At 35.6% G+C, this 15,346-nt stretch overlaps 2 protein-coding genes across 4 annotated transcripts in view; one reads left to right on the forward strand and one right to left on the reverse strand.

Moving 5' to 3' along the window:
- The window catches only part of LOC126628717 (60S ribosomal protein L13-3), a 95,242-nt gene that overhangs the window by 71,541 nt on the left and 8,355 nt on the right, over positions 1-15,346 (reverse strand). The gene's annotated exons all lie outside the window — the stretch shown is intronic.
- On the forward strand, positions 1,354-9,666 carry LOC126628699 (serine/threonine-protein kinase TIO-like). Of its 3 annotated transcripts, none has more exons than XM_050298477.1 (24): positions 1,354-1,468; positions 1,890-1,965; positions 2,087-2,216; positions 2,325-2,399; positions 2,535-2,627; positions 2,775-2,849; positions 2,991-3,083; positions 3,264-3,327; positions 3,434-3,518; positions 3,924-3,996; positions 4,079-4,147; positions 4,251-4,331; positions 4,525-4,624; positions 4,710-4,853; positions 5,005-5,143; positions 5,253-5,424; positions 5,761-5,859; positions 5,942-6,460; positions 6,663-7,808; positions 8,005-8,238; positions 8,441-8,584; positions 8,711-8,791; positions 8,928-9,116; positions 9,252-9,666. In XM_050298477.1, exons 3-24 carry the CDS (start codon positions 2,127-2,129, stop codon positions 9,498-9,500), a joined length of 4,014 nt encoding a protein of 1,337 aa, XP_050154434.1. In that variant the 5' UTR covers positions 1,354-1,468; positions 1,890-1,965; positions 2,087-2,126; the 3' UTR covers positions 9,501-9,666. The 3 variants fall into 3 exon arrangements, with proteins under 3 accessions (XP_050154434.1, XP_050154436.1, XP_050154435.1); XM_050298479.1 differs by having other exon boundaries at positions 4,722-4,853; XM_050298478.1 differs by lacking the exon at positions 1,354-1,468 and adding an exon at positions 1,533-1,595.

Below are 15,346 nucleotides of genomic sequence, written 5' to 3' on the forward strand. Positions count from 1 at the left end.
GTAAATAATGCTTTGTTTAGTGTCGTTTCAAGCACATTTAGGGCCCGTTTGTTTCACCGGATTAGGAAGGACTGGACTGGACTAGATTATAATCCCTTGTTTGGTCTGCACCCGGATTAAGTTTAATGACACTAAGTCGGACTCGCACCGACTAACAGCTTCCCTAGCTGTTCTTAGTGAGACCCCCCAGAAACTGGAGGATTGCTAGTCCCGTCTCTAATGCGTGTGTCGTCTGCAAGCATGCGATGCCGATCTCCATCATCTCGTGAACCCAGTCACAAAATCTTGCCTTCTCCTTTGTACATGAGCTACAGCACCTTCTCCAGTCATCAAATCAGAAACTCGCCGATCTCTGTCCTACGAACCCAATCCCCTCTTTGCTTCAGCGATGAATTTGTCCAGTTAAGCTTGCAATAAGTTTAATCCACCATAAACAACAATTCAATTCAAAGATTAAAGCTTATAAATCCCAATTACAGAAAATATCAAAATCTGTGATAAACCCATAAATCTATTACCTTGGGTTGCAGTGCACTACTCCAGAAATTTGTAGGAAAAAACGAAATCAAATTGTAAAACATAAATTATAGTAGAAATTTGATATGTGATTTCCAATTTGCAATGCTCTCTCTGCTTTGAGGAACAAGAAAAAAGACCTCCTTTTGAGGAAGAAAATACACAGATCCTCCCTTTTAATACACAGATCCTCCTTTGAGGAAGAAAACTGGGAGAAATGGGGGAGAAAAAGAGAGAAAGGAGGGAGATGGTCGACCGGAGGAAAAAAGGGGAAGAAAATGAGGGAGAGGGGAGTGAGAGAGTGGGTGCAAAAAATGTCAATATTACAGGTTGAGTATCCCCAGAATGTACATTTAATTCGTGGCAACCATGAAGCTGCAGATATCAATGCTCTATTTGGCTTTCGCATGGAATGCATTGAACGAATGGTACTGTATTTTAACTACATCATATCTGTGATTTTTATTTGTAGTGTAGAAGTTTCGAGATAGGAAGGAAAATAATAAATTAATAATATAATATAATATTTATGAATTAAACAAATATAATATTATAATTTATTAATTAGTCTGCTTTTTAGTCCGACACTGTACCAAACGCTTCACTAAGCTAGTCCAGTTTAGTCTAGTCTAAGCCAGTCCAGCTTAGTCCCTGAAGTTAGTCCAGTCTGAGATAGTCCGGTACAACAAACGCCCCCTTAGTAGAAAACAAAGTTAAAATTTCCTAGTATTTTCTTAAGGGCCAACAACAAGGCCCAAGGCCCAAGGCCTCACTCGTCGCTCGCACACTGTCAATTAAAACTTGAAAAATGAAAATTAAAGATGAGCGGGAAAAATCCACAAAAACCTGACCTCTCTCTCACCATCAGTCCAGCCTTTACCAATTTTCAAATCTCTCTCTCTCTCTCTCTCTCTCTCTCTCTCTCTCTCTCTCTCTCTAACTTGAGTTCCAGGTACGTTTCGATACTCTTTCCAAAAACGATCTGCAATTTCCTTTTCAGTCAGATTTCAGATTAAACTTCAGGGTTTTGTATGCAATTCTTTATCTGTTATTTTCCTAATCTGCTTTCGTTTTGCTTGGTAAATGATTCCACCATTCAATTATTTCACTTCATTTCTCTTTGGTAACCAATCACAATTGTTTCCCTCTTGTCTTTTGGGTTGGATTTTAAATTCCGATTGCAGACCAAAAACCCATTAGGAAGATTAGGGTTTTTGTTTTATTTTGAATTTAGGATCTAGAAGTACAAGTTACTGTTATTACATTTCCTAATTACTTCATTTAAGCTGATATGTGGTCCAGTATTTTTGGGTATTATTTGAATTTCTACACACAATTTGGTTATGTTTGTGTGAATATTTTTGCCAATTTAGGTTTGGTTGAGTTTGCATTTGGGAATTGCATCAATTTTCAATTAAACCAGCTCGAAGAGGCTTCCGGAGTTAACTGGTAATCAAACATCACCATCACTTAAATAATTTAGTTTGAAAATTCTAATCTCATGAATTTGTCTAATGGGAGCCACACCAGATTGATTTTAGTACTTCTTGCGTATTTGTTTATCTTACAGGACCGAAAAGGGTACATATATAAAGCCGTGGGTTCAAAAGATGGGAGTCGAGAACTACCATGTGATTGAGCTTGTAGGTGAAGGTTCCTTTGGGAAGGTATACAAGGGAAGGCGAAAGCACACCGGTCAGGTAATTACCTTTTGCACTTCTAATTGTTTTTTGTTTTCCTTTCGTTCTTCTTGTTGGTGTTTAGTGTTTAATGTTTATGCCGGTGACGTGTTTTTGTCCCTGCTGCAGACCGTTGCAATGAAATTCATCATGAAGCATGGCAAAAGTGACAAAGATATCCACAATTTAAGACAAGAAATTGAGGTATTGGACTCATTTTTTTATCTCAAATCAAATGTAGTTTACATCTTGAACTTCCTTGATTTGGTTTATCATTTATGATTGACATTTCCTTTTCAATTTTTAGTTGTTTAGTATCCAGTGTTCCTCTATGTGCAGATCCTACGAAAGTTGAAGCACGAAAACATCATTGAAATGCTTGATTCATTTGAAAGCCCACAAGAGTTCTGTGTTGTCACAGAATTTGCACAAGTACTGAACCCTTTCTTCAATATGACTGCATTAATTTATCTACCGTAGCTTGTTATTTTGGAAACTCTTCCAGATGTACAAGGGTATCTTCCTATTTGTGGAATGTGTTCAGATGCATGAACTATCAAAGATTTTCTTGGTATGCAGGGTGAACTATTTGAAATTCTTGAGGATGATAAGTGCCTTCCTGAAGAACAAGTTCAAGCTATTGCAAAGCAGCTGGTATATTCTTTATTACGAATTTTAGGCTCCATCTCAATTGATTATCACATTTGATTGTTTAGTTTTTCCAGTTGTTGTTTATACTTTTTCTTTATTATTCTATAATATAAAGTTAAAATTTTCATTTATTGAATTTTACAGGTGAGGGCATTGCATTATCTGCATTCCAACCGTATCATCCATCGTGACATGAAACCACAAAACATTCTCATTGGTGCTGGTTCTATTGTTAAGGTTGATTCTACCGATAATCTCTATGTTTAACATAAATATATGATCAACCGAACAAATTAATTCATATTCTTACGTGAATTGTTTTTACTTTCTTCCCCTCTCTATGCTTTTTACATGTGATGTTTCTTATAAGTGAATTTCTGGTATCAGATAACTAATAAATTTTCTTGTTTGTCACAGCTCTGTGATTTTGGGTTTGCACGTGCAATGTCCACAAACACTGTTGTTTTGCGATCCATTAAAGGTCAGCTGACAATTCTTGATTAACTTATAGATACTCCCCGAGGATCTTGAAGGAACTATGCTATTGTGTTTGGCCATTCGGTGAAGTTTTCATTAATGTTTCTTAGGTACTCCTCTGTACATGGCACCTGAACTAGTACGGGAACAACCTTACAACCACACTGCAGATCTCTGGTCTCTTGGAGTAATATTGTATGCTGCATTCCTTCTTTTATCTTTCAATCAAAATATTTCCCTGAGTTTCTATTTAAGTATTCTGCTACTGATTTGTTAGATTTTGACCCATGCTATTGAAAATTCTTTTACTTATCTTATATAGTTCAAGAGGGTTTCTAATTTAATCTATTCCTTCATGTCATGTGCTTTCTTACCTTATTTCGGCTTTAGCCTTGCTGTCATGTGGTCATACAGGTTATAGGATATTCACTTCTGTAGCTCATCCCAATTTACCATAGATCACATCATCACAATTCAAATAAATATAATTGGAATAGCAAGTTCCACAGCCTGTTTGGGCTGGCCCATTTTTCTGCCTCATTTTTATTTCTCTTCTTTTCCCATATTTGTTGACAATTATTATTTTTGTGTACACACCAGATATGAATTATTTGTAGGCCAGCCTCCCTTTTATACAAACTCTGTATATGCACTCATCAGGCACATTGTCAAGGTACATGTCATCAAAATTTATGTGAGTTTTGTTAGGTATGTCAATAAAAAGTATGATTTAATGCTGCATTGAAATGTCTCAGGATCCAGTTAAATATCCTGACAACATGAGTCCAAGTTTTAAAAACTTTCTTAAGGGACTGCTCAATAAGGTTTGCTATACAATTTGAAATTATGGCCTTTTCAGTTGAATAGTTTCAATGGTTATTTCTGCTAACCTCGAGTGTTAACAGGTGTTTTCTTATTGAGAAACAGGTACCTCAAAATCGATTGACTTGGCCAGCTCTTCTGGAACACCCATTTGTTAAAGAGACTCCTCATGAACTGGAGGCTAGGGTACTAATATCTCATCGTAGCTGCATTTTCTATATTTACTTTTGAAAAATTCTTTTATACTTCTGCTAATAAAACCTTTATTTTGTTTTACAATGTTTCACTTTTCATGAGATCCATGATAGTGTGTATATATAAGAGTGCCATGTGTCAGTTGTAGAATTACATAACTATAGCAATTATTATACCTTTCCAGGAAATGCGTTCAGCTACTGCTGCAGATAGGGGATGTGTTGCGGCATGGAGGGGTGAAGGAAACAAAGTTCAAACATCAGTTGTGGCTGTTTCATCTCCTGGTAGTTACTTTTTTCTTGACTTCAAAATTTCAAATGGTTTTCTTTGAATTGTGATTAAAATACTTCCACTGTCATAATGGTAAAGTCCACTCTCCAGCTTCTTCAGAGAACAACAGTGGAATAAGTTTTCAGAATGATGCTCAAGCAAATACTCCTGAATCCACAACAGTCAATTCTTCCCCAAATGAGTTCCCAGGATTTGCAAATCCTAATGAAGTTAAACAGTCAGGTATTTAAAGTTCATATCAAGGAAAAATAGTCTGTTTCTATTTGTTCACTAAAATCAATTTAATATATTATGATTGAGGCCTTGGCTTTGTGTTTTTCAATGGAAGCATAAGTATTGCAATTATTACTTCCTAAGTAACATCTTGCTTCAGGTTTCCAAATTTTGGACAGATTGGAAAATAACTCTCGTACAGTCAAAGGTGCACAAATAATAAGTCAAGATAATGAAGCATTAGCACATGTTTTGGTACCACTAAAAAGATGCTCCAATGGACCCCCAAATTCTTGCAAGTAAAGCTGAATTTCATTCCTACATTTGTTGGACAATTATATAACCAAATACCTATGTTTTTTTATCTGTATGAGTTGATTGTTTCAAAATATGTACAAATACGTACAGGGATGAAGATATTATTAATTCAAACCAGTCTTTGAGAATCCTTTCAAACTTAGTTGCAGCTGGTGCCTTCCAGTCCAGCGGACTGCTTGATGAAATAATACACGAACTTCTTGCTTACACTGCCATCATTGTGAGCATGAAATCTTCTGAAGTAAATGAGTTAAAGGCGAAGGTATAAGTGCATCATTTAGAAGTTTCTTACCTCTGATTATTGCATCTTGAGTTTTGCCACATCCCCATGGCCTTGTGCTTGAAATTGGTTTTCATGTGGAGATGATTGGCCGTCAGTAAATTTAATGCTTAGTTTGCCATATTATGTTCTCCATCCCCCACCATGTCATCTTACACTTAAAGAATGTGTTTTCTATGTCTTCTGCGTCTTTTAAATTTAGCATCTTAAGAAGCTTTAAGTTGAACAGATCATAAGTATAGAGATAGGTTTTTTCCCCATCTGTTTGATGATCTAGGTGACTGATAAAATCATTGTTTTATTTTAAAACTTTTTCAGAGTTTCTCAGTGATTAAAATTTTGGTTGACAATGCTGGAAGCAGCATTGGTGGCTCATATTTCAGGCACTGGGTTGCCTTATCTGATATGTTTTCACAGGTATGATTCTTTTTATGGTCATATTGCTTTATAGCTACAATTTAAGTTCCTGCTTCTAGTTCTCATCTTGTTGAATGTGTAGGTTGTCGATTGTAGTGAAGATGCATCTGGAAGAGTTCTGTATGAGTCCATTGCTTGCATTACTATCATGTTAAGAAGAGTCACTCAGGGCCTTAAATCTTTTTCCTCAACCTCTGATCCTAATGAAGCACTGAAACAGATTCTGGATCACGCTAAAAGATCTGGTTTAGTGGACCAACTTTGTCTCTGCTTAGTAACCGCAGGGTCAAGTCTTATTTCAGGCTCTTCAAATATGCTGCGTGCAGCTTGTGAAGCATGTGTGGCAATTTGGTTTCTGATAGATGCATCAGAAAATCTTTGTATGAAAAGAAATGCCTATTTATTCCCGCTAAACACTATGCGCCGGCCTTCACCCCAACTTGACATTAGGGATCAAGATCAAGGTTCTTTGATTGGGACAGAAGCATCAAAACTTGTTGCTGTAGTTACAAGAGCATTCCTTAGATCAAAAGCAGTACAAGTTGCTATCCATTATTGCCTTCACCAACGACTTGAAGCTTCACTGTATGCTGTCATTCAGGTGTTTCTCTCATCCAATTTACATGCACACCAAAATACAGCACCTAAAATCTCTCAAGAAATCCACCTGTAAACAGGGTGTTGTTTTTTGAAACTGTAAAGTAATGAGAAGGAAAATTTCTTGAGATATTTCAACGGCAGTTTTTAATTACATTTGTGGTTGGATCTAGTGTTCATAATCACAATTCTTTTCCATGTTTCAGTTGTTGTTGAGGTGCTGCTTGCATAATGGAATTGTTCCAGGTGTTCTATGTGGCCTGCCTACTTCCCTACCTGTAACTACTGTTGTTAGTGGCGGAGGTGATGGAACCATTATTTCAGAGATATTCTCTTTGTTGTCTTTGTGCATTTCGTCTCAAAATAAAGATCCCCAAGCAGTTGAGACAACCACCTTCATGAGCAAATTAACCAATCCCACTACCTTGGTTCTGCATTCATGCCTCATCCTTGCAACAGTTGCACAATGTTTGAAGGCAACTGGAAGAAATTCTGCACTATTTATGCTAACGACCTCTCCAAAGAAGCAGCTTTCTCGACTTTCTGTCCTTTCTCATCATTTTTCTTCTGAAGAGAGCAAAAATGCCTCCTTTCAAGCTCATACTTCATCAGCCATGCTGGCACTGGCTTCTATTTTGTTCCTTGAATCTGGCAGTTCTGTTGAGTCTTCTATCTTTGAGGTAGCAGTGCCCTTGATTCCTAAAAGTGCCATGCTATGTGAATACCTGAAGCTTTCATCAGGCGAAGGAAATGAATTGCGTTTGAATGGCCCCAGTGGTGCTCTCTCATACTGGCATGGTCTAAGGGATGGATGTGTTGGCTTGCTGGAGTCCAGAATGAGGTGGGGAGGACCCTTAGCTGTTAAACAGCTGTGTGCAAGCAATATCCCTCTGCTTCTAGTGGATTTATTAGCCAACAACCAACCAGAAGTTGACAGCACCAATGATCAAGTTGGGCTTTCCCCTATAGGAGTCGTATGGACAGTATTGTCAATATGTCAGTGCCTTTCCGGTGGAGCCTTAACTTTTCGGCAGATTCTGCTTAGATGTAATCATATCAAGCTCATCTCTGACTTGATATCTGATATGCATCTCAAGCTTGTAAAGTCCTGGGTTGGGCCTGGTGGAGGGAAGGATGGTGTAAGAGATATAACAAACGCAGTAATTGATGTCTTGGCATTTCCTTTTGTGGCCGTACAGAATGTTCCAGGATTGCCATCAACAACTGCTTCAGTGAATAGTGGGGCCCTTCTCAACCTGGGTTCACCAGGTGTGAGAGTTGGCATGGAAGACAAAGACATGGTGAAAGTAATTGAAGAAGACCTTGGAAAGTATATTAAAAACCTTTTGGAGGTTCGCATTTCTTTCCTTTGTTTTTCCTCTTTGTGGAGACAGGGTTAGGGTTTGTTTAGAATCTTCTTCCAGGATGGTGACATTCTTGTTTGGAGGATACACAGCATATACATCAGTATTATATCAGATAGCAGAATGAATTCATAAGCTGAATCTTGATTTGTGTTTCTCATTCAATTTCTTCTGAAGTTTACAGGTAGGAGTGCCAGGCATCATTCTTTGGTGTTTAGAGCACTTGGACTTAAAGGATATGGGAAGGCCTGTGGCCTTCCTTGCAAAAATGATTGGTTACCGACCATTGGCAGTTCAACTTGTGGGTAAAGGCTTGTTGGATCCTAAAAGGATGAGAAGATTGCTCGACTGTTCAAGCCCAAGAGAGGTGATGCTGGATGTTCTGATGATTGTTTCTGATTTGGCTCGCATGGACAAGGTCAGATATGGTTTTTGATTGAATATAGTTGTTGCTGCATGTAATATTGTGGTTCAATATATGTTCACCTTTTTAATGTTGAAGTGTCTGAGCTGTGGAAGGAACATCGTGTTGTTTAGAGGAATCCTTGTCATCTAAGTAATAGGAAGGTAAAAAAGAAATATTTTATTTCTTAATATTTCTTCCTCCTTTTGGTGTTTAGGGATTCTACGAATACATTAATGGAGCATCTGTATTGGAGTTCTTCAAGGAATTTCTTACCCATGAAGATCCTAATGTGCGCTCAAAGGCTTGCAGTGCTCTAGGAAATATGTGCCGGCACAGCTCCTACTTTTATAGTTCCCTAGTAAGTAATGAATGATAGATTGTTTTAAGGTTCTTCGAATACCCTGTCTGGATGATGAAGCACACACACACGTGGATGAGATTGGATTTCTTTTTTGTATCTTACAATGGAATATGATGATCTCAGGCAAGGCATCAAATCATTGGTCTCCTTATTGATCGATGTTCTGATCCAGATAAACGGACACGGAAATTTGCTTGCTTTGCTGTAAGTTATCTTCCCTTGAATGATGTCTTATGTTACTTTTAGCTGTCCGTTGCAGTTGATCAATTAAGTTTGTTCTTCACTATCCTATCAAGAATATGTGTCTACCTTAACTGTTGAACTTAATTTCTCTCTGCAGATTGGGAATGCTGCCTACCATGACAAGATATTATATGAAGAGCTACGAAGATCTATACCCTCTCTTGCGAATTTGTTGGTTTCGTCCGAAGAAGACAAGACTAAAGCAAATGCTGCAGGTGCACTAAGCAATCTCGTCCGCCACTCCGACCAGCTTTGCGAAGATATTGTGTCTAAGGGAGCCATGCAGGTTTGTGGTTTTGATTCCTTTCTTTCCTTAGATAATCACCCTAATCATGCTTTTCGAAACCAAGCCGCTTTTCAAGCTTTGTTCTATACACATTGCCATGATAGAATCATGAAATTCCTCACTTTTGTGCTGCAGTCTCTACTGAAGTTGGTGGCTGATTGTTCTGTGGTGGCACTCAACCCGCCGGGTAGGAAAGATTCAGTAAACGAGTCACCTCTGAAAATAGCTCTGTTCTCATTGGCAAAGATGTGTTCGCATCAGCCCTGCAGACAATTCCTCCGTTCATCACCGCTGTTCTCTGTGATCGGACGCCTTCGGCAATCTCCGGAATCAACAATTGCCAACTATGCCTCCCTTATTTTCACCAAAGTTGCTGATTCTTGATACAGATTAAGGCTCATTACCACTAATCAGCAGATCGCCTTCACCGGCGAATTTCGAAAAATGGGGCTTGCAAATGCAAGAAAGTTGGCAGACTTTGAGGTATGTATGTATGCATGTGTATGGACCCTTTGTTTAATTAAGTCATCGGAAAATTATTTCTTGTTCATTCTTCTCTTCTGTGGAGGCTGTTTCCTAAATTCCCTTTCTGGTTAGTTTTTCTTGCATGCCTATTTTTTTCACACATAAATACACGCATTAAATTAGACCTGGCAAATGGATCGTGTTTGTTGTGGTTGTGTCGTTTTTGTATTATATCTGTTATCTTAACAAATTGTCTCGTGTCAAACCCGTTATCTTAATAGATTATTAACAGGTGATCTGATAACGACCCGACACATTAACGGGTCGTGTCGTTTTGTGTTAGGTTAATGCCTAATGTCTAACCTAGTAAACTGGTCGTATTTGTGGCGTTTATGTGTCATAATCATTATCTTAACGGATTTTTTTAACATGTGATCTGATAAAGGTCTGAAATGTTAACAAGAACTTAACAGGTACTCGATAATGATCTAGGTCGTTAACTGATTGATCCAAAACTCTATTTTTGTGTCGTTTTGTGTTCGATTAAATGGCCGTGTAAAAAATTATCATATCTACATTATATAGCTCTTGCACCTCAAAATTGAATTCTTATTAATAAATTATATTAGTTTAAAATATCGGAAACAAATTATCTCTTACGTTTGTGGAAGATACAAAAACGTTGTTTTCTTACTGAATTTGTTGAGTCTAATAGCGTGAGTTTTTAAAATGTCCCTTGACTGGTCGAGCGAGTTTATTTAGTCCATCCGATTACCTCCGAGCTACTGAGACGTGGCGACACTGAAATGTCCCTGGCACTCAAATTGTAACCTGCCACGTGTTACACGCTCTTCCTTTTCCTTATCCTTTTCCTCTTTTCTTTTTTATTTTTAAAATCTTGAACTTTAAACTTATTATAGGAAGACGGGGGCCATGTGTCCAGATGCGGTGTATTTTTCAAGGGAAAAACTTTGGCTACGACGTTTGATTTTGATAGTTTTCGCATGGAATAAGACTAATGTGAAACACAAATATTTCATTATTTGGGAAAAAAAGTTTCAATGTTAAATAACTTTATAATGCGTAGCATTTTTAATATCTCGTATTTGGTGAATATGTAAGAAATGCTTTGCATATAATGTGATCATTTGTATTCCAGTTTTGTTCTTTTGGACGATTATCAAGAGTTGATAGTCACTCATCATTAGATAATATCAAATTGCGACTGGACGTTAAAAACGTATATTCTTGATCAAAATGTTTGATATCACGTCTAGAGAAATGCTAGTGGGACTCTCATTGGATTTTTTGTCATTTCACAATTTAACGTCAATTCCTATTTAATATTATAAAATATTATGTTAAAAACATGAGTTGGTAGAAAGTTCCAATAGCATTTTTCTCAAATATATTAGCGAGTGATCATTTATTAGTTACGTGACTAAATGTGAAACTTGAGTCAATCTAGTTGAGCTGTTTTGAAGTGGTCCCAAAGGACCCAAACCCAATCTAAGATTATGATCCATTAATTATAATTTAAAGTCCCTATCAAAGTTCACAAATGCATCCACAACCTCTCTAATTTTAATTGGGGAGTGTAAAATATTAATTAAAAGTTGGCACATCATTTATTCACTACATATTATGGTACACTGATTTATACTTCATTTAATATTGCAAAAATGTTAGGCGCACCAAATCTTTTTCAGTGTCAATGTTTTATTTTTTAAAGTTAAATATTTAAAAAAAAACAATTTTCACAATTTTTTGTCATTCTATACATGTCTCTATAATTTTGTTCTTATTTTTTGTATTTATTTATTCAATTCAAATACTAAAAATAAGAAAGTTTGCGTATAGATTTAGAAAAGAGATTAGATATCGTTACGGTAACTTTTTTTTTCTTAGAGGAAAGCAAGGTATGAGTATTACATACAACAATCCCTAACATTTAGATCTAGGAAGAAAAAAAAGAAAGCAAATATTGGGTGGTGTTATTCACGTATCTTTTTTTACTTTTCATACACTTTGTTTTACTTTATTTGAATGGATGATAAAAAAATTGAGAGATGTGTGTAAAGTGTAAAAGATGGAGTAATGTTAATGAGACTCTTAAAAGTAAGATTTTTTATAAACTCTCTATCATTTTATATTTTTAACATAATATTTTATAATATTGATATGAGAATTGACGTTAAAGTGAGATGACAGAAAATTATCCTATATATTCGTGTCAGGAAAGTGGGAACACAAATCGAAGGTCAGATCTGATAAGCGATTGTACTTATCATGCATAGGAGACAGCTACCTCGCACTAGGCCGGACAATGACAGATTGATTGGTAGATAATAAATTAGATTCCTCATAATAAAAGTCTTGAAATATAAAATTATTTATTGTTCGGAGAGGTAGAAAGTAGTGGGACCACAAATGAAAATAAGGAAAAAGAAGAAAATAATGGAAGTAAATTTGGTAATTAAGTACGAGGTAGGGTAACGTGGCGGGACATGAGTCACGGTCACCATCTTATTAATTCACGTGAGCAAAAATACTTCTTAATTTATAAAGAAAACTAATGAAAAGGACTTGAAAACTTTGAGTTTTAATGATAAGGACAAAATAAAGGGTAAAGTGAATAGTACCAGGATTGACTTTTTAGTGTAAAAATGTGGTTTTTCGTTAAAGTGAACAGTACCGTGTGCTTTTCGTTAAAGTTCCCTAATTTATATGCTAAACTAAGTTTGAAATTAAACTAATATAATGGTAAGTAAGAAAGAGAGTGGTGAGGTTCACCACTACTTTAGGATGGTAAACAAAAATACAATCTACTATATGTCAAATTTTTTTTTATTTCTCACACTCTTGTTATTTTTTTTTCATTGATTTTCTTTAGTTCATTTAATCTGACAGTCGAAAATTTAGTGGATTGTATGAGAAATAAAACTAGGTGTATAGATAGTACAATCCAACAACACAACACATTAAAAATCGTAAAGTACTCTAATAAAGGAGAAAAGAGAGTGCAAGCACGAGTGAATGACATCCAGTGCTAATAAAATAAATACATATTTTGTCCACATGTACTTATTTTATGGACACTGAACGTTATGAGGTGTATTCGTTCGACATATTTCTCTAAAAAAAGGAAAATGACTTCACGAGTTTCACAATTTTTGTTCAGACTTCTCTATGAGCTACTCCTCTCTTCAAAAATTTTGAAGTTTAAATACATCGTCCTCACATAATTTTGAGTAAACTATGATAGTTTAAATTGAGTCTTGTAAATAGTGAGTTTGAACCCTTAATATAAATCTATCGCGTTGTATATAATAAATGAAACTTGAATGGTGGTCCTTGTTCATTTCCCATATTCTTTTTTTTTTTTTGTCTGTAAACCCGAGATAGCACTTTTTATTTATTATTTTTTAAAATTTTATGGGTTGCCTTATATTCTGGAAAAAAAGAAGAAAAAGGAAAAAGGAAAAAGGATAATTGCACTAGGCTTAAAGTGGCGTGGGAGCACCATGTGACACATGTTTTTGTATGTTTTCGAAGGATAATTTATGCAACACGACATCTATATATATATTCATGCCTTAACTTATCACCCAAATACTTTCTACATGAAAACGACATCTATGCTTAATTGTTGGCACAACATGTACATTAATTGAACAATCACAAATGATCTTCATAAGTAGTTAACTTGCTTTGATATGATGAGGGGAGTTGAGATTCCAATGTAATATCAATTTGGTAGTAGTGAGAGAAGCCTAACAACATTTCACATATGCTAGTATAAGTGATAAAATAAATTAACAGTAACAAGCGCAACTTAAAATCTCAACTGAGATTCTATATATAAAATCTATTAACGTTATGATATAAAACGACACTGCACATTTCCGCGAGCAACACTAACTAATATAAATTCGAACTTAGACAAAAGCCGGCATACTGTATAGATCAAGTAGATTAACACACACGTATGGTTGTGGGTGGCAATGAAGGACAATACAAAGGTCCCAATAGATGATGATTCAATTGCGACAAAAAAGCAATCACATGGATTGCGTAAAAATGCACACAAAGTCTCTCTCTCTCCCTCATACACACATGCATTTAGACATCCTTTTTCTTCATGTTTGGTGGAGAGCACAAAAGCGTCCATCATTTGAACAAGTGTAGTGCACTTTGACGAAAGAGGACAATCATTTACGACATCAGATCTCTGGTTAGTTCATTATTATTTTATTTCTTGATCTCATGTTTATCGCAAAGCAAATTTTATTGCCGATGTTATTACTAGTGTTGAACACTCGATTTAAGACACTTATACTTAGTATAGGTCCTCATCCGCTATTACTCGAATTTCTTTTTGTTTGATTTTACTAAAAATGGTTGCACCAAAAGTTTCTCTCTTTAATTAACCTTTTTTTTTGTATAAAAAAAAAGGAAAAAAAAGCAAAAGCTTCCATCATTCATATTATGAAAATGGACTTGGATTGTTTGCTCTCCCATTTCGGTGCCCTCCTCGTGCCCTCCTGTTTGTGTGGTCACGGTTAAGCCACGTCAACATTTTATATTACTATTTCTTTTTGTTTTATTATTTTTATAAAAAACAATATAAAATGTTGACGTGGCTTAACCGTGACCACACAAAATAAAAGGGCACGGGAAGAGCACCGAAATGGGAGGGTAGACAATCCAAGTCCTATGAAAATATCTCTCCATCGTCGCCGATCAATGTAATTGCTATTGTCTAACAAGCAGCTAGCTTTATTTATACTACTAAGATTTATACTCAAACAATCTTATAATTTAATGAATCAAGATAATCATTTTGTTGATCCGTCCATCTCATGATTTTCAATTGGTTTGTATTTAAAAAACTAATTTATACGAAATTTATTTATAAAAATATATTTAGAGCATACTGAGAAGTCGATCACATTGAGGACAAACTAATTTAATTTATTAAAAATAACCACATATTACTTTTTTTTTGTTGGGTTTGATAAATACAAGATTAGCATTAATTTAATGTCTCGTTCATTGCCAACTGTTATTTTCGAGAAAATAATCGATCAAAAAATCTAATCAAACTTCATTCATCTTCTAGCCAAAAAAAAAAAACTTCATTCATCGATGTCTTATGTTTTCTGCTTAAAAAATACGATGGAAGACACAAAATGACTGTACAAACATCACGTCCATGCCATTGTCCAAAATCCGACGTAACTTTTGAAGGTCACCGTTCATCATTTTCAATCACAAAAGGATTGAAAATCAATGTGACACTTTGATTTGGACTTTACATTATACAAAGTGGTTGTTGAAGGTATGCAAATATTTCTTTCGGTCATTAACTACTCTAATACATGGAAACAAATATTCAAACTTAAGACCATATAAAGTGCCTTAATCAACTGACTTAATTTACATCTGTTATGAAGTTTTATTTGGCTGTTTAAATTTCTATGATTAAGGTACAATGAAACTATACAACCCCGATCAACTGGTCATAAGTAGGTATGATACTCCTCATAATTAGATATTGGAATGAAAATTTAAACTTAAATGCAAGGCAACATACTAACCTAATACACTTAGGTCGTGAAATTTTCAGTTAAAAACTCAAACTTATACTCGGCAGCCATTCATAAATTAATGAAGTTGCAAAATTTGCAAGAGAAACCAATGAAGACTGCCGACCTAAATTAGGCCTCTTCTCTTTCTGATACGAGTCCCTCTCATTCCCCGGT

This window comes from Malus sylvestris, chromosome 7, assembly GCF_916048215.2.
Source record: "Malus sylvestris chromosome 7, drMalSylv7.2, whole genome shotgun sequence".
NCBI lineage: Eukaryota > Viridiplantae > Streptophyta > Magnoliopsida > Rosales > Rosaceae > Malus > Malus sylvestris.

Coding starts and splice junctions, on each gene's coding strand:
- LOC126628699 (XM_050298477.1), top strand. CDS start 2,127: ATGGGAGTCGAGAACTACCATGTGATTGAGCTTGTAGGTGAAGGTTCC. Junction 2,850..2,990: donor AAGCTATTGCAAAGCAGCTG/GTATATTCTTTA, acceptor TGAATTTTACAG/GTGAGGGCATTGCATTATCT. Junction 9,117..9,251: donor TGTCTAAGGGAGCCATGCAG/GTTTGTGGTTTT, acceptor TTTGTGCTGCAG/TCTCTACTGAAGTTGGTGGC.